Source organism: Triturus cristatus, chromosome 9, assembly GCF_964204655.1.
Source record: "Triturus cristatus chromosome 9, aTriCri1.1, whole genome shotgun sequence".
Lineage (NCBI taxonomy): Eukaryota > Metazoa > Chordata > Amphibia > Caudata > Salamandridae > Triturus > Triturus cristatus.
The window spans coordinates 961,225,266-961,250,265 of record NC_140592.1 but is presented as its reverse complement, the minus strand read 5'-3'; the positions used below and the strand labels follow the sequence as shown (position 1 = coordinate 961,250,265).

The 25,000-nt window shown below is 42.2% G+C and overlaps 1 protein-coding gene across 1 annotated transcript in view; it reads right to left on the bottom strand.

Moving 5' to 3' along the window:
* Nucleotides 1–25,000, bottom strand: part of LOC146799152 (zinc-binding protein A33-like) — a 530,413-nt gene that overhangs the window by 119,414 nt on the left and 385,999 nt on the right. The window contains exon 8 of the mRNA XM_085628053.1: nucleotides 3,425–3,447. Coding sequence (XP_085484179.1) covers nucleotides 3,425–3,447 — 23 coding nt within the window. The remainder of the gene's footprint in view (nucleotides 1–3,424; nucleotides 3,448–25,000) is intronic.

The following is a 25,000-nucleotide window of genomic DNA, read 5'->3' as shown; positions in this document are numbered from 1 at the left end:
ATGTTTGCCCTGTGCAGATAACATCTTGCTGGATGAAGATGTAAGACAGTTGCTCATGTGGTTGTTGAAACACATGGTATCATAGAAGATGTAATGACAGTGTCAGATACTAGCAGATCAGGCTGGTGCGGATGCTGTTGAGACATATCCGTAGGGGGTGGGTGGTCACTCAAGAACAGAAACTGTACAGGCCTGGCCTGGCACTGTTAGCTGCCCCTCCAAGGTTAAGGTGCACGGTATGGTGCTGTCCTTTACTTTGTATAGATGGTGTTTCATCAGTATGGAACCTCAATCGTCAGTAGGCAACTCACCCTTGGATGCCTGTTGAGTTAGCCACAGATTTGTGGCACTTCTGGCAGATCAGACATAATGTTTACAGCAGGATACATTCAGAGAGAGCAAAAAATGACAGAAGATTTGAAGTCACAACAATTAAGGAACATGAACAACATGATGCTAGATCCCAGGAAGCTAAATAGCCAAAGGAGCATCGAGGTCCATTCTGTAGGGATCACTCTGCAGTGACAGTTAAGGCACAGATACTAGCCTCTTTCACTTTGTGAAAGGATCAAGAAAGAACAGTTCTGAATGGTTTCCATCAGAATTGAAGGGTACGGGACGAATTATATATTCATTCATTCTTTAATGGTTTACCAGTCCCTGGTACAAGCCAGAAGACAGAATGCAACAACAGTGGTGACTAGACCTCGTTTGAACATGCAAGTATGGCTTCCAATCCTATTAGCACTATCTTGAGATCTCCCTATACTGCTGCACCTTAGTGTGGAAATTCTGAGAACCCATCAGGACATAGCACACTCTTGAATGATTGGTGGACTGCTTTGCAGGTTGAATGGATGACTGTAGGAGAAAATGTGTAGCACAGCACTTTCAATCTCAGATATCACCTGGCTCCATGTATTGCGGGCACCTGTGACGAAGGATGTTATATATCAGAATGGGCTACATGAGTGAGTTGATGTCTGGACTGTTGTTGCATTCATGTTTCAGTGGATCTTGAATATGTTCTGAAATGTCTAGCTAACTTTGCAGCTGAAGTCAAAGCGTGTGCCTCAGAAAAGAATTTTGGGTGTGCACACAATAACAAAATTGATGGAAATCTATTGGGACAACGTGCTTTGGAGCTTTGCTGACAATACCCTGGAGTGTAAGCTTGAATTTGAAGTGGGTTTTGGATTGGTTTTTATAAATAAGGTGTTATACGGCATACAGCATTCCAATAAAATGACTAAGCTCTTGAGGGTGGTTTCATGAATGAGGACGTCATTTGTAAAAGTAATCAACGTTGATGGCATTAACATTGAAACATGTTATGTTTAACTTTGTCGGGTGGACTAAAACAAACACCTCAACACGATTCAATCCCATTTTTCCACATGAGCTGAAGTTGTGTATAAATTCACACCATGAAACAGCCAAAGGAGCATTGATGTCCATTCTCTAGGGATCTTTCTGCAGTGACAGTTAAGGCACAGATACTAGCCTCTTTCACTTTGTGAAAGGACCAAGAAAGAACAGCTCTGAATGGTTTCCGCAAGAATTGAAGGGTAAGGGACGAATTACATATTCATTCATTCTTTAATGATTTACCAGTCCATGGTACAAGCCAGAAGACAGAATGCAACAACAGTGGTGACTTGACCTCGTTTGAACACGCAAGTATGGCTTCCAATCCTATTAGCACTATCTTGAGATCTCCTGATACTGCTGCTCCTTAGTGTGGAAATTCTGAAAACCATCAGGACATAGCACACTCTGGAATGATTGGTGGACTGCTTTGCAGGCTGAATTGATGACTAGGAGAAAATGTGTAGCACAGCACTTTCAATCTCAGCTATCACCTGTCTACTTGTATTGCGGGCACCTGTGACGAAGGATGTTATAGATCAGAATGGGCTACATCAGCGAGTTGATGTCTGGACTGTTGTTGCATTCGTGTTTCAGTGGATCTTGAATATGTTCTGAAATGTCTAGTTACCTTTGCAGCTGAAGTCAAAGCGTGTGCCTCTGAAAAGAATTTTGGGTGTGCACATAATAACAAAATTGATGGAAAGCTATTGGGACAACGTCCTTTGGAGCTTTGCTGACAATACCCTGGAGTGTAAGTTTGAATTTGAAGTGGTTTTTGGATTGGTTTTTATAAATAAGGTGTTATACGGCATACAGCATTCCCATAAAATGACTAAGCTCTTCAGGCTGGTTTCATGCATGAGGACATCATTTGTAAAAGTAATCAACGTTGATGGCATTAGCATTCAAACATGTTATGTTTAACATTGTCGGGTGGACTAAAACAAACACCTCAACACCATTCAATCCCATTTTTCCACATGAGCTGAAGTTGTGTGTAAATTCACACCATGAAAAACTGCATGTGCTATGGTCAGAGATCACTACTAATTTCATTACCAAAATCTTATGCACCAAGTCCATTGCTTGTTCTAGGAAGATGAATGTAGGGACTGGTGTATATAGCAAAAGTACAATGCAATGAGCCAAATTAGATCACATTCTAAAAGCAGCAAATGGAAGCATGGATTCAGAAAAGTATATTTCTGACCTACTGATGAAAAGGCTTTATCTGCAGAGAGAAACTTTTAGGAAGGATTATACTTCACTATGTACCTTGATGTGGAATGATGATTTTTCCAAGCTATTGTGAAGGACAAATTACATTAATATTGAGATGCAAAGGAATGAATTGTTACACCCATAATATTTTATACTCATCAATAAACAGTTTAAAACAATCTTGGTGAACATTTAAAAATATGTCTGAACCCTTCAGATGGATAGGTGATGCACAATAGTGGTTTCCTTTTTCTAGGAACCGACCCACATTAAATGTCTTTGAAAACTTGGAAGGTGATCTTGGAAATTAGGCCTCTCTGAGAAAGCGACATTCCAATATAAAAAAAAGAGGTGCAGCCCAGGGTAGAAGGGAGTTATACACTGTTTGTGATTGGAGGTTTTTGATCACATGTTGAGCATATCTTTTGAATGTCAACCCCTTGACTCAGAGTAGTGTAGAATTGAGGTTGCTGAAAATCTGTAATATTGACTATGCTGCTATTAAAAGTAAGAAAGTAAAGAAAAGCAAAATCCTACCTGCATTTTTGTAACAGAAATGTGACTTTTCACAATTACTAAAAAAATCACAATAACTAAGAAAATGAACATTATTGTTTGAAGCAGTACTAATTTTTCACAAAATATACTGCAACTGTGCCCCAGCTCAAAATTTTAACATTATTGTGTTCACTCATTTTAGTTACGAAGATGGATCTTTATAAAAATATATTTTAAATCTCCTGCATGTCAGAATGACCACTTTTCTTAAAGTTAAGTACGCACCACACAGAAATTTAACTATCACAGAATGAAAACATGGAGCCATACTTACTTTTCTGCAAATGATTTCACTTCCTGTCAGAGGGATAGAAGAAAACAATAGTTAGAAGTCTAAAAGTCTTTCACAGATGATACATTTAAATTCGTAAAGTTATCTGGTACCAGGACAAAAAAAAAAATAAAGGTTAGAAAACACAATAGATAGATCCATGTGGCATATCCCCAACTACTGTTATATCACGTGAAAAAAATATTACATCCACTGTATCGACCTAACCACTAGATTGAAAAATAAGCAGAGGTAAATATTACAAGAGGAATACAATAGTAATTTGAACAAACAATGTAAATGTAAGAATATACTTGCAATGATGAAGTGATATCAGACAATATATTGGAGGCAATATAATTATTGGTCATTATTACTGACCTTGGTGTAGTTTTATATAAGTATATGAATAAATCACCAGTCCATGCATAAGCACTGATGGCCAAAACTATTATTCATTTAGTCAAGAAACATCTTGCAAAGTACCCTCCAAACACATATCTGCTGTGGAAGATGTGGTGCCAATATATTTTCTTTGAAACACGATAGAATAAACATAATTGGCAACGTCATTCTGCACAACACTTTGAGTCATTTTCAAATTGTGAATAAGAGGAGGGTAGAGGGGTGATTCCCGAAGTTAACTTACACTTTTGAGTAATTTACACTTTTTAGGTTAACTAGTTTTTAGCTATTCACAAATTCTGAGTACACATTTGCTTCAAAAGTGTAACTCTCCACCAAATTGAAGGGCCCGGGTGCTATACACCTTGGGGTAATTTACACTTTTTTTTGTCAAACTTATTTTTATTGATTTTTCAAAGCAGTAAGCATCAGACATGGCAATACATTCAATCACTGTCCCCTTTTATAGCCGTTGGGTATCCATATCCTTGTACAGTGTTTGTCGGATAATCCAGGTGTACTCTTCCTCAAATACATTTTCAAGTATTACATTAATGGCTATAAAACATATTTTCAACATCCCCCAAACTAAACTGTCCCCTCCCCTTTCCCTCCCTCTTCCTGTGAGCCAAGATCCAGTGAACAGAGCTTTTAGCAATACATTACAATTACAACCAGAGCAAAAAATAAGAAACCAATTAACTTGGCTTATCAGGAGACATGGATGGCATGGGGGTACGGACATATCCCTGGAGTGTACAGTGTACTCTAGTGGAGTTGGTGTCACTGGTTAGAACTGGAAGAGGTGTAATGCTATCACCCACGAGGGGTAGGTGGTCAGTAGAAGTCATCTTGATGGTGTGTATTCTACCAATCCAGGACATGTTTAGCTGTGCCCATCTCTTAAGATCAGCTAGTGAGTGACGTAGGAGAGGCGGATAGTTAGCTTCAAATAGCCCTGAGAACCTGGGGGTCAGTTTTATACCTAGGTATGTTAGTTCTTTCTTGGCCCACTGAAATGGGGTTGTAGCCACTAGGGCGCCCATCTCCGTGTATGATAATATCAGGTTAAGGAGAAAGGAATTGAGTAGGTTAATGAGGAGACTAGCCACCTCTTCGAAACCTCTCAGCTCCTCCCAAAGTGATGTCAGGGACCGCTGCGGGTCGGTAAGTGTCAATAGGATGTCATCGGCAAACAGTGAGATCTTATGTTCATCTGGACCAAAGTCGATACCCCTGAACGTCGGGTTCTCTCTTATTTTTGCGGCCAAGGGTTCAATACTAAGAGCAAAGAGGAGTGGGGATAGTGAGCCCCCCTGTCTAATCCATCTATTCAATAAGAAAGGATCCAAACTCACCCCGTTGATCAGTATTCTAGAACTTGGAGCGGCAAAGTTAGCCCGTATCATATTTATAAATGCTTTACAGAAACCGAACCTCTGAAGGGCCTGGAAAAGGAAGGGCCAGTCCACCGATCAAATGTCTTCTCGGCGTCTAAGCCGAGCAGTATTGCGGAGATCTGCTTTTTAGTAGTCTTCGCTATTAAGTATATTACTCTACGCACATTGTCATGTGTTTGTCTGTCCTAGAGGAAGCTGGATTGGTCCGGATAGACCAGTCCCAGCATCAAATTCTCTAATCGAGTGGCCAGTATTTTAGAATGTAGTTTGCAATTTAAATTGAGGAGTGCTATGGGGTGATAAGAACTACATTGTTGTGGATCTTTCCTTTGTTTAGGGATCACAGTGAGAAGTGCTTCACACATGGTATGGGTCACCTGCTTGGAGTCTGTAGTGTGATTAAAAAGGGTAGTCAATTGGGGGGAATAATTCTGCGCTGAAAGTTTTGTAAAATTGTGTTGTCAGGCTGTCTGGGACTGGAGTTTTGTGTAGCTTCAGCCCCCCTAATGCCTGTTGAGGAACTTCGATTTCCGATCGCGATCAAATCGACCCGCCATTTTGTGCTCCGCCGCCATTTTGTGTTGCCATCACTCAGGCAGCACGGCGAACAAAGTCTATTCTGCTTTTTCTGCAGCTTCATGTTAAAATAGCCCTTCTGCCTCTATTTGCAAAGCTGGTGTTAGGACTGGCCAAATACACTAATCCCTGTCTGGTTTTTCTAATCCCCGTCTCAACTATCTGTTGGTTCACACTATTCTTCTCTGACTTTATCTTATCGTCTGGCCTTCACTGTCCTCTGCTAGCATTCTCTCGTTTCACAACTGTCCTCCAACACACACAAACGTATCTCGCCACCTGCAAGTATGTTACGAATCCGTTAATGAATTAGTTTGAGGGAGGGGTGACAAACACAGTTGGAGAGGTTTCTTCGAGTCATCTGACACTTTTGTTTTCAAATCTCTCCTATTGGTTCTGTCCTGTTTTCCAACTTTCCTTATTGGCTCTTTCTTGTATGTGCTGGGTGTATACTTGGTTAATGTATATGTTACCTATATGGTATAAAAGTTTGTGCGCCACAGAGTGAAGTGGCAGTCTCCTGAGAACCTACCTTGTGTACTTCTGGGACAACTGTACTAGCTGCAGCTAATAAATCTGAATATTTTACGCCGACACAGTGTCCCGTGTCTCTGTGTAGCTGAGCAGGAGAACCCAGGAGATTAAGGTGTACCCTGCACCGCCAGGTCCAAAAGGTTCTGGTTCTTCAACTGGCGCCCAATGTGGGGTGGCTTCGGTGGTACCGGTTCTGCCTGAAGGTCGTGAGGAACCCCACAAGAAAATTCCGGAGGATTCGCGAGCCACGTCAAGCGACCCCTGTATGTCGAAAGTGGTCCGAAGGTCTTTTGCAGCGCGGTTACTCCTTCCTGACGGCTACTAACGACTGCTGCCCTGACTGCCGCCCTGCCTTGGCCCTTTCTTTGATGATGTATGGTAAAGCGAGACAATAGACGGGCCTCTGTTGGTGTAAGAAGACGTCCTTAGTTAAATATTTTCGTGGGTCGCGCCCACAATTTTGTCCTTCGTTTTCTTAGTTGTTTACTCCTAGTCCTTAGATTCGGCTATTGCAATAACTGAAACCGAGGGTAAGTGCATTTGTGCTGCGTAAACTGAGTTTTACCCCCTTGAAGTTTGTGAACAGCCAGGTAAAATCGCGAGATGCCTGGTCTGACTAAGTTTGGAAAATTTTGTTGCTTAGGTTGTAATAGGGATTCCCGACTTGAGGACTCTTGTCCGATTCCTTCGGTTGGAACTCCCACATATGAGCTCTATTCGAAACATGGTGTTGGCCCCATTGCCTTTAATGAGGCATGGACCCGATACACGAAGAAAGATGGTGTTTTAAAATGGCAGGAAAATGGTAGTTTCGATTCTAATGTGCTAGATAATTTGTAAACAGTTCTATTCAAAAGAAAAGCCCGGCCGGCAATGTTTGACTCTTTCCGCCTTTGGCGTAAGGAAGCCAAACAGAAAGAAATTAAGCAGGCAAAACGAGATAGGAAAGCACAGGGTATGACGATTATACAGGCTGCTCAACAATTCAAAGATGATGAAATTGATAATGCGACTGAAATCTCAGAAAGACAGCATCGCATGGCGATAGATAAATGCTATCCGGTGTTGCCTGTTTCCCCTTCTGAAAACAAGAAAGATATAGAAGAAGATCCCCTAATGTCCCATTTATTGAGGTTGCCTCCGCCCTATGCACAAAGTGCCAATGCACCCCAATTGTTACAGCCTGTTCAGCTGCCAGCGGTACCTCCGCCTGTTCCGGCTCTTCCGCATTTGCCTCCTCCAGGATTACCGCCTTTGCCAGTTTTACCATTAACTTCAACTTCTTTGCCCTCATCTTCTGATCTTAGATCTCCTTTACCTTCTGCTCCTCCTGCAATTGTCGGTTCTCCTCCTGTCAGTTCTCCCAATAGTTTGTCTCCAATTCTTATGTCTAATTCTACGTCTGTACGTAAGCGTCTTACGGATACCGTCACTGGTATTTTATCTCCTTTCCTTGAAGCTTTAAATGTGTCTCCGGCTTTTGTTCAAAGACAATCTCGTAGTCAGTTCCCAGATTTTGAAGAACGAGAAAGGTTGGACTCTCTCGCACGTAAATGGATCAAGAGGGGTCCCCAATATAGTGTGCCTGATATTATGCCTACTTTTTCACAATGGAATGCGCCTACACAAAGATATGTTTTTAATGCAATGTGCGATACTCTCATTAAAGAATGGGAAGATGTGAATTTGAGTCCGATCCCACAAGATCTGTTAGATATTCAAACTGATTTTGATAAAGGACTTGTTGTGGGTTCTAAGGTTGAGAAAGCTGTGAGGACACTTATTTCTTATAGATCCTTATTGTCCTCTCAGGCTTCCCTTGATTCTGATCCGTTGGTTAGACTAACACTGAAAAATTATCCCATGAGAGAGGTTCCTCCAGTATGGAAGGAAGAGGTTGCAGCAGTAGGTGCTAATCCAGTTATTCCTGCTCACTTTCAACGTATATGGGTACATGTTCCATGGAAACGATCTGAAGTTTTGGCCCTTAAGCAGACTTTACCAGATCCTCGTAAGAACCCTGCGGGTTATTATAAAGAATTATTACAAACAGTTGATGCTTGCATCATGAATTTAGCTGATATTGACATGTTGATGGGAAATGTAATCCCACAGACAATATGGGCTAAGATTCGTAAGGAGAATCACGCACAGGAATTAGGTGCTACTTGGGATGTTATAACTGCCACAGATAGAGACCAAGTGGGTGGTGCAAAGCCTGAAGCTTTGATTTCAGAACTCCCTGGTAGGATTATTACATCAATGAAAACGATGATGCCTGCATTGAGAGTTAACTGGGATAAATTAGCAGCATGCAAACAGAAGAAAGACGAGAGTGTCTCTGATTTCTTTACTCGTTTCGAGGAGACATTTATTGATCACAGTGGTCAAGATATGGCTACAGAGGGTGGACAGCGATTATTCGTAGACCAATTCGTATTTAATTTACTTCCCGAGTTGTCATACAAATTGAAAGATGCTGAAAGTTCATGGGCTGTTTCTTCTTCTGCCCAGATATTGGCTACTGCACAATATTATAAAAACAGAGATAAAGAAGAGAAAGAAAAGCAAGAGAAAAAGACGAAAGAATTAAAAACGAAGGTTCTCCTCGCTATGTTCAGCCTCAGTTTCAACAGCCTCCGCATTTTTAGAGGTTGTATCAAAAATCTGAGCCATATATTTCGCGACCTTTGTTAGGACCTAATCAATGTGCCTACTGTAGGGAAGAAGGTCATTTTAAGAATAGTTGTCCGGTTCTATTGCAGCGCAATGGAGCAGTATCCGCTCCACGAGGTTGTGCTGGCCTTCAGTCAGCAAACAGAGGTAGAGGTCGAGGTGTGTTGACTCAAGAACAGCGTACTCTTCCTTCTCCCAATTCTGTGAATTACTTTGATCCGCAAAATGTTAGGTCTACTCAGTATTACAACGAAGATCATTATATTGAAAACAGAAATGAAAGTCTTCATACTAACTAGGACAGCCATGAACAAAGTAAGGGAGTTGTGTCGATTCCAGTAGATCAGAATGGACCTTATGTTAACGTCACTGCAATGGGTATTTCAGAGCCATTTCTTCTAGATACTGGTGCGATGAGAAGTTCTATCATTCATTCCAAACTCCCTGGGGCACCTTCATCTGGCTTAACGAATGTTTCTGTAGGATTTTCTGGCGCCCCTGTTCGTAACGCTGTTTCTTGTCCTTTGCCTATTTCAATTGGCCCTTATGATTTGGAAGCTCCACTTCTTTTGACAAATGGTTGCGGTGAGAATCTGTTGGGTTTGGACTTATTGAAAAGAATGCATGCTACGATATATTGTTCTCCTTCTGGTGTACATCTTACCCTAGGACAAAAACTGACTTCTCCAATGTATTTATCCAAAGATCAGTTTCCACCTGAATTGCTTTCTCTTCCAGCAACGCTTTGGGCCACGGGTCCGAACGATGTGGGTTGTCTTGAGATTCCACCTTATGTTGTCACTCTTAAGCCTAATGTTGAATTACCACGCATTCCACAGTACAGGATTTCCACTGAAGGTGAGAAAGCGCTTTTGGAAATCATTCATGATTTGATTCAGAAGGGTGTGGTTGAGGAAACGAGAGGTAACATATGCAATAGTCCTATTCTTCCTGTTTTTAAACGCACTGATCCTTCTCAGCCACCTGTATATCGTTTTGTGATTGATCTCCGGGAGGTAAACAAAATTGTTGTACCACAGTTTCCAGTAGTATCAGATATCACTGCTTTGTTGACAATGATACCTTCTACAGCGACTTGGTTTTCTGTCATCGATCTAAAGAATGCCTTCTTTAGTATTCCCATTGCAGAAGAGAGTAGGGACATTTTTGGCTTCTCTCTTGGAGGCCGAAGCTTCCGGTTTAAGCGCGCACCTCAGGGCTATTGTGAAAGTCCCTCTATTTACAGACAAGCTTTAAAATGTCATCTTGATGCTTTTTATTTGCCGTCTGGTGCTGCTCGTATCCAATATATGGATGACTTGTTAATCGCTGCTGATTCAGAAGATATTTTTAAAGATGTGACCATTGCATTATTACGTAGTCAAAATAAAGGGTAAACCCATATAAAGTCACTGGGACCTGGGTATAGAGCAGTATGAGAACAGTGGTCCCAGCATACAGAATCATTCAATACAAAGCATTTAGAAAAACAATGCACCAAGAAACCTTTTAAAGAAGTTCAAATGCCCATTTAATCACATTGAACAATTATAATTTGTTTTACTGAGGTTCATAGTAAAGGCAACATTTTTGGTATCATAACAGTGCCCAGAGAAAGGGGGAGGAGGAGTAAGGAGGTGAGTGATAAAGTGTAGGATTTGGAAGGAAGTGAGTACAAAGATAAATACATTCAGAACACAATCAAATTGATCGGCAAAATTAAATCTCTGCCGTATTTACATCCAGATCAAATCATGATTCAAATATCTACAATTCTGAGAAAAGCCATATATATAGAGAGGATCACAGTACATCCTGAACTAGTGATAATATTGGCAAAGATGTTGTGTCGACGTTTCGACCCCTTAAGGCATGTATGTACTCATTGCGACCTTACGGGATGGGGTCTTCATCAGGACTGGGGTGCATGTGGAGGGGGGGTGGGTGTGGGCACCTAAAAAACAAAATTAAACGAGCATAAGGCTAATGAATCTATAAGAACGGGGAAGAAATTAATTACAATAATTAACAAAAGTTACCCTATCTGTCAAAAGACAGGACTCTAAGACGTCGAAGGTTCGTCAAAGGTAGAGGGTATCAACCTCCCAGAAGGTAACAACAGAAGCGGGAAGAGGGGTATCCACCTAAAATCGAATGGGTAAATTAGTGGATAAAGTGGAGATAAATTACCAAACAAAGGCGCTCAAGGATTAAGCGCATAACTTACTATGCCGCAGAAAGGCTTTGCTGTTGAGTTAAATCCGGAGGCTCTCAGTATTCAGCACTCCCGGAATAATTTCCAATTCATTATGGACAAGGCAGCTGGGGACTAATCGCCGCTGTTTCGCCGTCAGGGAATTAATCTGAGGAGGAGGGGAGGGAGGGAGAGGATTAAGCAAACGGAAGTAAGGGAGGACCTGCATAAGTCACAAAACATGAATTGAAGCACAGGGGTCCAGCTACGGTGAGCTATTGAGAAAAACTCGTGTCTTTAATACGCGCGTGGCCAGCAAGATCACGAAGGTATCGTACTCGGAAGAATGCGAAACCGAGGGTACTAAGCATGATGAAGAATACCCAAACCGGTCCCGTCACTGAAGATAATTCGATGAAGGACCGCTTGGACCAGCGCAAGAATAAAATCTAATACTGAGCGGCTTAAATCTAAGGGCAACGCAGCAAATAAGGGAAAGCAGTACAGTCGCCAGACGAATAAACAGACAACCTGCACAGAGCAATACAACAGTAAATTAACGGGGAGCTAACAGGATGCTCTTACCCTGCTTCTCCGGTCCCGTTTGAAAGGTGAAAGGGGAAGCGAGCCGAATGATCGTGGGTTTACTTAAGACGCGAGATCATCACGTGATCTCCGTTACTGTGCTGGCGCTAAATGCCGGTTGCTTAACGTAATGGAAAAAAGACTTTGGTTGGAGGAATAACGGGAACGGTGGACAGAGTTCCGTGGTTGGCATATTCCTCTAAATGGTAAAAGAAAGGCCTAGTGTGACTCAAGTAAAACCATCAAACATGAGCTAAGGGTATGTATATACTAGTGAAGGCAACAAAAAGTATAAGTTGTCATTATGCAGCGTATATATATCAGTCAAAGATTAACAAATGTCTGGTAAAGTTTACATATTGTCATACCACATAGTAAAATAGTTCATACAGAAAGTAAATGACATAAGTAAACATTAGTGTAAAATGACAACCAATGATTAAAGGGGGTTTCATTCTGAAGTTAGGAGGCGATACAGCAAGGTATTACATATCTGTAAAAGGAACATGGAAGTTAGATTCGAAGGACTGCTAACTGGGCGTAGCTACCATCAAGTTCATTCAATCCATTAATTACAGTGTCCAATTTGGTCATCCATTTAGATTCTCTTACATTAAGGATAGCTGAAAGATTGCCGCCCCTGGGGCCCACTTTTACCTTTTCTAACACCAACCATTTAAGATCATCAGGCTTGTGATTTTTTAAGACACAGTGTTCAACAAGGGGAGCACCCACTACATTACACCGGATACGGCTGTGGTGTTGCAGAATGCGGGACTTGACCTTCTGTTGTGTCTGTCCAATGTAGAGTAGTCCACATGGGCAACTGATACCATAGATTACATTTGTAGACTTACAATTGGTAAATGAGCTTAAAGTGATCAAATGTTCTTTGTAGCAGAAAATTTTTGTCGTGACAGTTGTTTCACAGGCCTTACAATGACCACACTTAAAATGCCCCATCACTGGGGGCAGGCTCCAAAGTTCTTGGATGGTTGGTGCTGTTGTTGTTTCAAGGAAAGACTGGACTACATAGTCCTTCACACTTCTGGCTTTCTTGAAAGAATGCATAGGTGGAACGTGTTGGTCGATGTCATCGGCTACCAGTTTCCAGTGTTGATTAATCACTTTCTTGATTGCGTTGCTCCGTGTTGAAAAGGTAGTAACACAAATCATTCTCTGCAATGACGCGTCTTGTCTGACCTTGGGTGTTAGCAGAGTTTCTCTCGGGTTATACCAAGCCCTCTTACGTGCTTTCTTGACCAGCCTCCTCGGGTAACCCCTAGTTGTTAGTCGGTTACTGAGATCTTCAGATTCTTTAAAATGGTCATCCTTTTTTGTGCAGTTTCTGCGGATCCTCAAAAACTGGCCAAAAGGTAAATTATCCCTTAAGCCACGCGGATGGTGGCTGTTGTATCTTAGTAGGGAGTTGCGTTCGGTAGGTTTTCGGTACAGTGTTGTGTGGAGTTTGTTGTCCTCACTGTAAATCTTGATATCCAGGAAAGCAAGTTCATTGGCATCAGAGTGTATGGTGAACTGAATGTTATCGTTGCAATGATTAAGCCATTCATGAAAGTCCGCCAGATCCACCGCGTCACCATTCCAAATCATGAGAATATCATCGATGTAGCGTCTCCACAAATTGATCTTGCCAGAGAATGGATTATTATTAAAGATGAACAACCGTTCAAAATGATCCATATAGATTATTGCTAAATCTGGAGCAAAGGCTGCTCCCATGGCTACGCCCTTAGTTTAGACGTAGTAGTCTCCTTGGAAAACAAAGAAATTCTTATTCATAGCAATCGTCAAGAGTGAGATTATAAACTCTGTTGGAACTCTCATAGGGGATGGTCGTGTGTCAAGAACTTCACTAATCACGGCCAAAGCAGGTATCTGGGGAATACTGGTGTACAGGGACACGATGTCACAGGTCACCAATAACTGGGCGTTGGAATCAAAGGCTAATTGATCAACCAGGTTGATCGTCTGCATCGTGTCCCTTAAATAAGCTTCTGTATTCTCCGCCAGTGGTTTCAGAAAAACATCCACATACTTGCATAAAGGTTCCAAGATGGAGCCACATCCTGACACGATTGGACGTCCAGGTGGTTTGTGGAGATCTTTATGTATTTTGGGCAAAGTGTATATGGTAGGTAAACGGGGATGTTTCTGGTTGAGATAGTCAAACTCAAGTTTACTCAGAATACCTTGCCCATAAGCTTCAGAAGTGACTTGTAGGATTTCCTCTGCGAGGTCATTAGTTGGGTCGGATCGTAGTTTAGAATAACTAACTCCATCTTGGAGCTGTCTCAAAATTTCATCTTTGTACGCTGATGTATCCTGGATAACGATGGCCCCGCCTTTGTCGGCAGCCTTTATAACAATGTCTTTGTTGTTCTTCAATTTGGTAAGGGCCGCCCTTTCCAATTTACTAGTATTCGGGATGGTGTATTTGCGAGTTGCTAGTAATTTCATGACGTCAGTTAATACCATGCTCTCGTATGCCAAGATTTTGCTGGTCATTGCATTGGTGGGTGGAACAAAGGTGGAGGGGACCCTCAATCCTGTAACTGAATGTGGTAAAGTAGACAGGGAATCTTTAAAGAAGTATCTCAAACGAATCTTCCTGAAGAAGGCATGCAGTTCAACCCTTGTATCAAAGTCATTTGGATGAGCTGTGGGTATGAAAGAAAGCCCTTTGGATAGAATGCGTTCCTCGTCTTCAGATAGTGTGTACGATGAGATATTCACCAATGGGTTCTCCTTTTCTACCATCTGTATACTTTTCTTCTCGTTGATATTTCTCCGTGGTTCTCCGTCTGGAAACGCACCTGCTTCCCTGCAGATGCCCGGCCCCTCTCCCAGTTCGTAGTGTTGGATTGGCGGCCTCTCTGTGGCCCCCTCTGCCAGGTACCTCGTCCTCTGGGGGGTCTCCATTGGCCTTCCTCTAAAAAAGAAGGAGGGTAGTAGACTTGTGGAGGATACCAATTGTCGTGATAGCTCTGGTCAGAGCTGGTGGATGGTTGCTCGTTGTCACTACCAGAGCTGAGAGAAGAGTTTGAGAAGGTAGTAAAATTTCTTCTGCCTCTGTAAGAGCCTCTACCCCTGCCTGTGAATCTCCCTTGGGTATCTTGCTTGTAGTAATCCTCGTTAAGGTAAGGGTAAGTATTCTTTTTCTCGTAAAAGCGAATGTCCTTAGCAAGTTTATCCAACTTCTTGCTCTGAGTTGTTAGTTCGAAATCTTTTAAGGTTTTGGTCAAGTTGACCAGGGCCTCCTTAGCATTGGTTAAGGTAGAATCCGCTGCAATCTCCTGTTTGAGGGAAGCAATTTCTCTCAGTAGTGTTTGTACCTGTTCAGCTGCAGTTTCAACTCCCAGAACCATCCAATGGCGCGAGGCGTTGTTGGCAACAAAACTGAAGCCTTCCTTAAATTTGGGTATGTCAACAAAAATTGCTGGTTCGTTTTTTATCTGAAGTCCCACAGGTATCACATTAGCCTGAAGGTATTTACTGAGTAAATGGCCATGAAGGCGGGTACGTATTAGCTTTTTCTCAAGACGTTCCAAACATGCCACCTTGTCATTAAGAGTAAAGTCAATATTAGGATAAGAATTGATTAGCAGGATCCTGTAACAACCGATTGATATAATCCTCTGTGTAGGAAAGAGTCTCGCTTTCTGCCATCTTATTAGGGTGATAAATCACCAAGAGAAACCTCGCAGGTGAGCACCTGCTCTGAAGTAGTCAAAATAAAGGGTAAACCCATATAAAGTCACTGGGACCTGGGTATAGAGCAGTATGAGAACAGTGGTCCCAGCATACAGAATCATTCAATACAAAGCATTTAGAAAAACAATGCACCAAGAAACCTTTTAAAGAAGTTCAAATGCCCATTTAATCACATTGAACAATTATAATTAGTTTTACTGAGGTTCATAGTAAAGGCAACATTTTTGGTATCATAACAGTGCCCAGAGAAAGGGGGAGGAGGAGTAAGGAGGTGAGTGATAAAGTGTAGAATTTGGAAGGAAGTGAGTACAAAGATAAATACATTCAGAACACAATCAAATTGATCGGCAAAATTAAATCTCTGCCGTATTACGCCATCTGTTTAATCTGAATCATAAGGTTTCACCTTCCAAATTACAATATGTCCGTCGAGAGGTTACTTATTTGGGTCATCTCCTATCTAAGGAGGGACGACGATTAACGCCAGAACGAATTCAGGCAATTACGCAAATGTCTGTGCCATTCACACAAAGGGAGGTACGTGCCTTTCTGGGTATTACTTCTTATTGTAGGCAGTGGATCCCTAACTTCTCTTGGATGGCCAAGCCTTTTTTGGCACTCACTTTAAAAGATGCGCCTCAGCCCCTTCCATGGACTGATGAGTGCCAAAAGAGTTTTACCGACTTACGTACTGCTCTGTGTTCCGCTCCTGTATTGGGTACTCCTAATTACAGTAAGCCTTTTTCGCTCTATGTTCATGAGAGAGAAGGTTGTGCATTGTCAGTTTTAACACAACGATTTGGAGACAAACAGCGACTATGTGCATATTTTTCGGCTACGTTAGACCCAGTAGCTAAAGCATTGCCCAGTTGCCTCAAAGCGGCAGCAGCAATTTCTATCCGACAGTCTGCTGGAATAGTGCTGGATAACACTCTTATTTTCATGGTGCCGCATGCAGTGGATACCTTACTGAACAGAACGAAAACGCAGCATCTTACGAGTGCTCGTTTAACTGGATACGAGCTGACGCTTTTGGCTAGTCACGTACACATCAAACGATGTAGTACCCTAAATCCAGCTACTCTGTTACCTCTTCCAGATGAGAAAAGTGTTGAGGAGCAACATGATTGTTTCTTTCGTACTGAGGAAGAGACAAAAGGAAGAATTGATTTGAAGGACACACCGCTAGAGAATCCAGATGGATTTCTATGGGTAGATGGTTCTTGTTTCAAAATGCCTAATGGAGATACAGTTTCAGCCTATGCTGTATCTACTTTACATACAGTTGTGGAAACAGCACGTATTAGACATAATTCAGCTCAAGCAGCAGAATTGATAGCTTTAACAAGAGCATGTGTGTTGTCAAAAGGAAAAAGAGTAAACGTGTACACCGACAGTCAGTATGCTTTTGGTGTAGCGTTTAATTTTGGGCGTCTTTGGAAAGAACGGGGTTTCCTTACTTCCCATGGACCTAAAATACAACATGGTCAGTTAGTGACTGATCTCCTTGAATCACTTGCCTTACCCACCCAAATAGTGATTGTAAAGTGTAGTGCACACAAAAAGATTACAGATGATGTTGGTCGAGGAAATGTACTTGCAGATGAAGTAGCGAAAAAGACAGCGAGAGATGTTGCAAGTCGAATGTATGTGGCGGGTCCTGCAAATTGGGTTAGAGAGAGAGGAATGTATGAGGATACAGTGGAAAGTGTAAACGTGATTCAGAAAGAGGCTACAGAGAAAGAGGTGAGCAAGTGGAGAGAAAGTACAGGAATGTTGGATGAGATGGGTTGTTGGGTGGAATTATCTGAACACCAACGTTGGCTGTTAACAGATGCCTATGTGCTCCCAGTGGTTACTATGGCGCATGGTCCAGCCCACTTGAGTGCAAAAGGTATATGCAAGCTTTTGGCTCCAGTGTGGCAAAATGAACAAATCCCAAAATGTGCAGACAATATAGTGAAACATTGTATTATTTGTTTGATGTACAATCCGGGAAAGGGAACCCCAACTCCAGCAGGTCACTTTGCGCCTCCGACATACCCATTTGAGGTGTTGCAGATCGATTATATTCATATGGAGCGATGCAACAACCTCAAATATGTTCTGGTGGTAGTATGCGCCTTTTCAAGATGGATAGAGGCATACCCTCTAAAAGACAACACAGCCTTATCCACAGCTAAAATTCTACTGAAAGAATTCTTCCCCAGGTTTGGTTTGCCGCGCATTGTCTGGAGTGACAATGGGAGCGAATTTGCAAAAAGTTTGTGCGGGTCTTGGTATCAAGCAAAAGTTCCATGCGGCAAATCATCCACAGTCAGCGGGTTTAGTAGAATGCTACAACGGAACCTTAAAGCTGAAGTTAGCAAACGTTCAGGCTAGTACAGGACTAAATTGGCCCGATGCTTTGCCATTAGCTGTTCTGTCCACCAGAACTGCAGTACACTCTCGTTTGGGACTTAGCCCTTACGAAGTGCTCTTTGGACGCCCGGCTAATGTATGGGGAGTCCCTCGCCCTAAGAAATACTCAGACTTGCCATATCCAATGTTGATTGACTACTTGCATGATCTTACGACTAAATTGCGTGTTCTTCATCAACAGGTTCAGAGTGCTTTACCAGAGGCTCCCACAGACCCAGGTCATTCCATCCAACCAGGTGACTGGGTCTGCACCAAAAATTTCCAAAGAACGAGAAATTTGGAGCCCAGATGGAGGACGCCTCGTTTAGTACTTCTGACCACGAGAACAGCAGTTAAAGTCGAAGGAAAGAAAAATTGGATTCACGGCGTGCATTGTAAGAAAGTGCCTTTGCCTTTACCCTACGATCAATGGGTGCGCGGGGGCATTGGTGACTCTGAGAGTGAGAAGGTTCCACGATTCGTACCTTTTAGCGATGCACGCCTGAATGGGACATTGTCTGAGAAAGAAGACGACGACATTCTTCAAGAAGCAATACCACCACATTGTCGCTTGAATAAGACCAATCCACAAACATTGTTCCAAGATCAAAGCACACCCGGAAAAGAACATTACAATTTGAGACCTAGACCAAAGAACACTTAAGATTTTTTTTTTCCCCCTTGTGTAGTATTCTGTCCCGGTTGCAGGGTCACGGTAGGAGTCTTGATTGTGACCTGAGTAGTGGCAATAGGCCTGCAGATAATCATAATTAAGTGATCGAGGAAGATTGCCGTGAGCATCCATTAGAAAGATGGAAGCTACACTAGGCAAAAGAGAGAAAAAGGATGAAATGAAGAAAGAATCCTGTAAATTAATGTACAGTCGATTTTATATAACCTTATGTATTATTATACTATTGTGTATTGCTTTGGCGTTTATAGGTTGGATCATTTATGTTCAGCAGCAAAAAGTTCCTCTTCGTCTTCTTCTACTGTCTCTCCACATCTCTTTCATACCCTTCCTCAACATGAACTCATTAGAAGAACTGAATATTACAACAATTCTTTTGTCCAGTTGTTGCATCAACACCAATTAGTGGTCAATACGACTGACTGTTGGGTGTGTGGACTTATGCCACATACCACAGAGAAAGGAATGCCATATTTAGTTCTTCCGTTCTCCTATGAAGGTTCTGCTTGGGTTTATTTTGTCATCTTCTCCAATGCCTATCAAAGCAAATTTAGACGATCCATTAGTTCACATGTTAGTGATCCGGATTTTAGTCATAGTTCGTTGATTAAGGGAATGGTAGCTATGGCTAAAATCATGGAAAATAGTAACATTTCCATTGATGAAAGGAAAGCATATACTAACTGGAACGTCACCCAATATGTCGCTAGCCTTAGTGATAAAGTTAAAAAAGGAAAGTCTTCACCAATTTGGACTATACCACATCAAAGCAATTTCTGTTTACCGATAAATGGTCAGTCTGGTGACACTACTCAAAGAAATAGCTGTTCCCACACATATGTCTACTCCTCTCAAAACTCGCCTCCTCTAGTGCCATCTCAAGGCACCTATTTCATTTGCTATAATAGGGCTTATACATGGTTGCCAACGGGTTTCTCCGGTACTTGTTATATAGCTTTCCTTCTTCCCCCTACCTACACCGCTTCCGCAAATCATCATCGAAACAGATATGGCAGAGGGATTATTGATTCAAAAACCACAGCAGGACAAGAGGGAGGAGATTTCCTCAAAGGGTTTTTTCCTTTTTGGGGTCCAATGGCCAACAGCAAAAATATAAGGCAACTAGTCTGTGTCGTAGAGACCACAATAGACATCACTGTAGGAGCCTTAAGTAATACCACGGCAGAACTACAGGCGGACCGTCTCATGACCTTACAAAATCGAGTTGCCTTAGACTTTGTTCTTGAGGATCGTGGTGGAGTGTGCAAATTGATCGGGTCAAGTTGCTGTATTTTCATACCTAATGATGCTCCGACAGTATACCAAGCTATCTCCAAGTTGCATATAATCTCTGAGTCAATTCATCAGGACAAAGGAGATTGGTCCTTTTCGGAGTGGTTTTGGGGACTACTTTCCAAATGGGGTTGGAAAGCATTAACATTTCTTGGAATAATTTTGACCATTATTTTCTCCTGTTGCCTTTGTATGCACTGTGGTCCCACCATCTGTGACCTATGTGCTACTATGTGCATCCCTAAAACTAAATCACCAAGAACAGAAAACATAAGAATGATTGTGGTGTTACAGCAACAGCTCGATGACCTCATGGCTATCGACATTGACTCAGATTAACATGAGTCTATCTTGCCTGAGTTCTGGCAAAAGGAGGGTCTGAGGAACTTCGATTTCCGATCGCGATCGAATCGACCCGCCATTTTGTGCTCCGCCGCCATTTTGTGTTGCCATCACTCAGGCAGCACGGCGAACAAAGTCTATTCTGCTTTTTCTGCAGCTTCATGTTAAAATAGCCCTTCTGCCTCTATTTGCAAAGCTGGTGTTAGGACTGGCCGAATACACTAATCCCGGTCTGGTTTTTTCTAATCCCCGTCTCAACTATCTGTTGGTTCACACTATTCTTCTCTGACTTTATCTTATCGTCTGGCCTTCACTGTCCTCTGCTAGCATTCTCTCGTTTCACAACTGTCCTCCAACACACACAAACGTATCTCGCCACCTACAAGTTTGTTACGAATCCGTTAATGAATTAGTTTGAGGGAGGGTGACAAACACAGTTGGAGGAGAGGTTTCTTCGAGTCATCTGACACTTTTGTTTTCAAATCTCTCCTATTGGTTCTGTCCTGTTTTCCAACTTTCCTTATTGGCTCTTTCTTGTATGTGTTGGGTGTATACTTGGTTAATGTATATGTTACCTATATGGTATAAAAGTTTGTGCACCACAGAGTGAAGTGGCAGTCTCCTGAGAACCTACCTTGTGTACTTCTGGGACAACTGTACTAGCTGCAGCTAATAAATCTGAATATTTTACGCCGACAGAGTGTCCCGTGTCTCTGTGTAGCTGAGCAGGAGAACCCAGGAGATTAAGGCGTACCCTGCGCCGCCAGGTCCAAAAGGTGTGGTTCTTCACTGTCATACCTTCTCATCAGTTATAGCTTCTCCCAGTTGTTCATTCTGAGTTAGGGTGACTTGTGAGAGCTCCACAGTGCTAAGGTAATCTGATTGTGTCTGTGTTGGACTGGTCAGCTGAGTAATGTGTACTATAGAAGTCTCTGAATATTCAAGCTTTTCCTAACTTTTCCCGCATCTGAGCTCCTGAGGGCTCTTGTATGTCTCCAATATAGTCCTCTTTTTTTATTCTTAGTTGTGGCTCTAAATGGAACCCCACCTTGTTGTCTTGCTCGTACGATGTCTGCTTAAAGCATAGTAGTGTCAGTTCTGCCCTATTAGATTAAATCACCTTTAGTTTCCCTTTCAGGGCTGTGACCTTTCCTTAATGGGCTAGTGTGGGGTTAGCTTTATGGGTGTGTTATAGAGTTCTCAATTCCCCTTCTAGGGTGAACCGTTCTGTTTGTTAAGGGCAGCCATCAAAGTCAGACATTGGCCCCTCACAACGTCCCAACGGCCGTGGGTCCTTTACTTTCCGGTTCACCACACTGGTGCACTGACGGTAGCTGTTTGGTTTTGTGGTTTATAGAGTTTTTCCCGACGATTGGATTGTCAGAAGGGGCATTACAGTCTTTATAATGGCATAACTTTTAGTTTTGGCTTTTGATGAGGCCATGGCTAGGGATATACTATCGACACCTAGCATTTTGGAAATTACACCCAGCATTGGGACAGCTTCCACTGACGAATGGCCCAATTTATTGGTCCTTAAAAGGTCACACTCACGCACATACATACACGGGGCAATCATGACCGAGTATCTTAGAGCAAATTGCGCACCAACAGGTCTGATTGTGACTAACACTCCCCGCCTATTTTTACAGGACAAGCAATTTCTTAAAGACTGGTCTTTGATTGCTTGGCGGTGCACCAGAGACTGGCTTATTCTGATAATCAGCACCGCAAAACGCATCGCGGACACAATACTGATTGAAATCCAGACATTGGAGACACAGATTAAGTCAGTTCTGGTTTCCTCTGTCTACAAAAAACAGGCTGAAGAAACAAACAAAAATAACAAGGAATTCAAGGATTCAGTTTTGGCAAGCAAGATAGTCAAATTCAAAAAAGATCTTGAGAAATTCAAGTTTGAAAAAATATACCCATATACTAGTGACACCTATGTCCCTCCTCAGTTTAATTATAAAGGAAGGAGATATGGTTCAAACTACTCCACATCAGCTAGCGAAGATGGGTCGACTGATTCGGATACAACCTCGTTTGAGGATTCTAGACCCAGCAACACCAACAAGAGGAATAGAGGACAAAGAGGTGGCCAGTATGGTCATGGGCAACAACAATGGTGGCCACCAGGCCCTTTTGGGTATTCACCACAACCACCATTTCAACCACCCATGTACCCACTCCAATCATTTAACAGTATGATACTCCCCCCCAGCCTTTTTTAGGGTTTGACCCAAGAAGGTCAGGAGGTCGCAGAAGAAACCAACGGGCATCAGTCCATTGGGATGCATCAGTAGCACCCAGGACATTACGCAGCATGGTCCAGCCTCCGGTACAACCAGGGACCAGCAAGGAAACGACTTGATCATGAATCTAAGTAAGCGTCAGCTTAATCTCACTGAAATATCTGTGTTAAAGAAAGGCTTGGGGTTTGTCCCCACAAATACTGGTGATGCCTTTCTGATCAGACAGGAGTTGGCTGGCTTCTTCCGCAAGATACGCTTACGTTCCTTTTTCTCCACAAAAGATACTACTGACTTACCTAAAGAAAACACTAACACTGGCCTTAGACCACGGTCAACTTTCAATCCTCCATCACATCTGATACCTGTGCAGGTCGCAACTTTTGAAAAAGCGGTCCTTCAAGATGTGGAGGAATTGTTCCAACACGATATAAGGCATTATCACAATCTTCCAAAATCTGAACAAAACGCATTGCAAGAGCTGGCCAAGGATGAAACCATTGTGATAAAAGCTGCGGATAAGGGGGGTGCCATCGTGATTTTAGACAGCACCACATATAGAGCAGAATGTATGCGTCAATTGATCAACAGAGATGCCTATAGACCCCTGAAATTGGATCCTACCAATCGCCTTTCAAGCGAGATCAAAGGGATGATAGATGAAGCCATAGACAACGGCTGGATTACTGATCATGAGGCAGCATTTTTAGCGGTATCACATCCAATTGTACCTTATTTTTATGTGCTCCCAAAGGTGCATAAAGGACAATTACCGCCTCCAGGGAGACCCATCATCTCTGGTATAGGTTCCTTGTTGGAACCCCTATCAACCTTTGTTGATTTCGTTTTGCAACCATTGGTGCTAGAGATGCCTACGTATCTCCAAGATACAAAACACCTTTTGCGCCACCTGAATGACATTTCTTTTGATCCTGAGCAAGATTTTTTGGTTTCATTTGACGTAGAGGCGTTGTATACCTCTATACCCCAAGATGAAACGCTAGCAACAGTCGAGATGCTGTTACAATCAAAACCAAGAGATAGCATCACTCCAGTTCATTTTATAATGATATGTGCACGAATGGCAATGAAGGAGAATTTCTTTAGATTTGAAAAGGACTTGTTCTTACAAATATCGGGTACATCTATGGGCAGCATTTTTGCGCCCAGCCTAGCGAATTTGTATGTACACACATTTGAGCAGCCCATTATATTTAGAGAAGAGAATCCCTTCAGAAGCCATATATGTATTTGGAAACGATACATCGACGATGTGTTCGTAGTCTGGCGGGGATCATCAGACACTATTACAGCTTTTCATACCTGGTTGAACACACAAAACAATTTCCTGAGATTCACAGTTGAATATTCGAATATCAGTTTACCATTTTTGGATATTTGCATTTTTCCAGAGAACGGAGGGCTGGGTACAGAACTGTATCGCAAACCCACAGCCCGTAATTCGTTATTATCTTTTGAAAGCTTCCATCCAAAATCTCTTAGGGAGAACCTTCCTTTTGGCCAATTTTTAAGGATAAGGAGGAATTGTTCATCCATTGACAAATACAATGAGCATGCTAAACTTCTAAGCACCCAACTCAAGGAGCGTAATTATCCCAACAAAGTCATACGCATGTCCCGTAAAAGAGCTGCAAACAATAATCGAGAAGCTTTGATTGATTTGTCCAGTCCCAAAGAACCTTCAGGTAGACTCACATGTGTGAATACTTATAACACTCACTCTAATAAGATCAAGAGTAGTATTCTAAAACATTGGAAGATCCTTAACATTGGTATAGAGGCCTTAGCTCCTCCATTGTTTGCTTTCAAAAGAAGTGCAAATATAAAAGATCACATTGTACATACTAGACCAAGAATCACGCACAGTGCCAGTGAACAACAGTCACTATGGGGGTTGCCACCGGTGAGAGGACATTATCCCTGTGGCTCATGTGCGGCTTGTCCGCAGACTTCACATATGACAGAAGTGGACATCAGCACTGGAAAACCCTGGTCTCTGAAGAAACATACAAATTGTAACAGTGACAATGTTATTTATCTCATTACGTGCCCCTGTCTTATGCGGTATGTGGGTATGACTACACGCAAGGCGAAAACTAGAATCCTTGAACACAAGAGCACCATTCGGTGTAAGAGGAGGGCAACGAAAATGACAAATCATTTTTTGGATCCTAATCACCAAGCAGATGACCTGCGTTGGACGATTTTGGAGCAGCCCCCCATTCCTCAGCATATTACAGACATCTCGAAGTTTCTTTTCAGAAAAGAACAGCGGTGGGTGTTCCGCTTAAAAAGCGACATTTCAGGGCTCAATGAGGATATCCCCTGGCTGTCTTTCTAATATTATGTGCTCTGTATCACAGTCAGTTGGCCATCCGCAATATCAATAAGTATTTGATTGGTCAAGTATTTTAAACCAGGCATATATAAGAACCATGAGTGTATTGATCTTTTCTAAGATCATGATTTTGAATA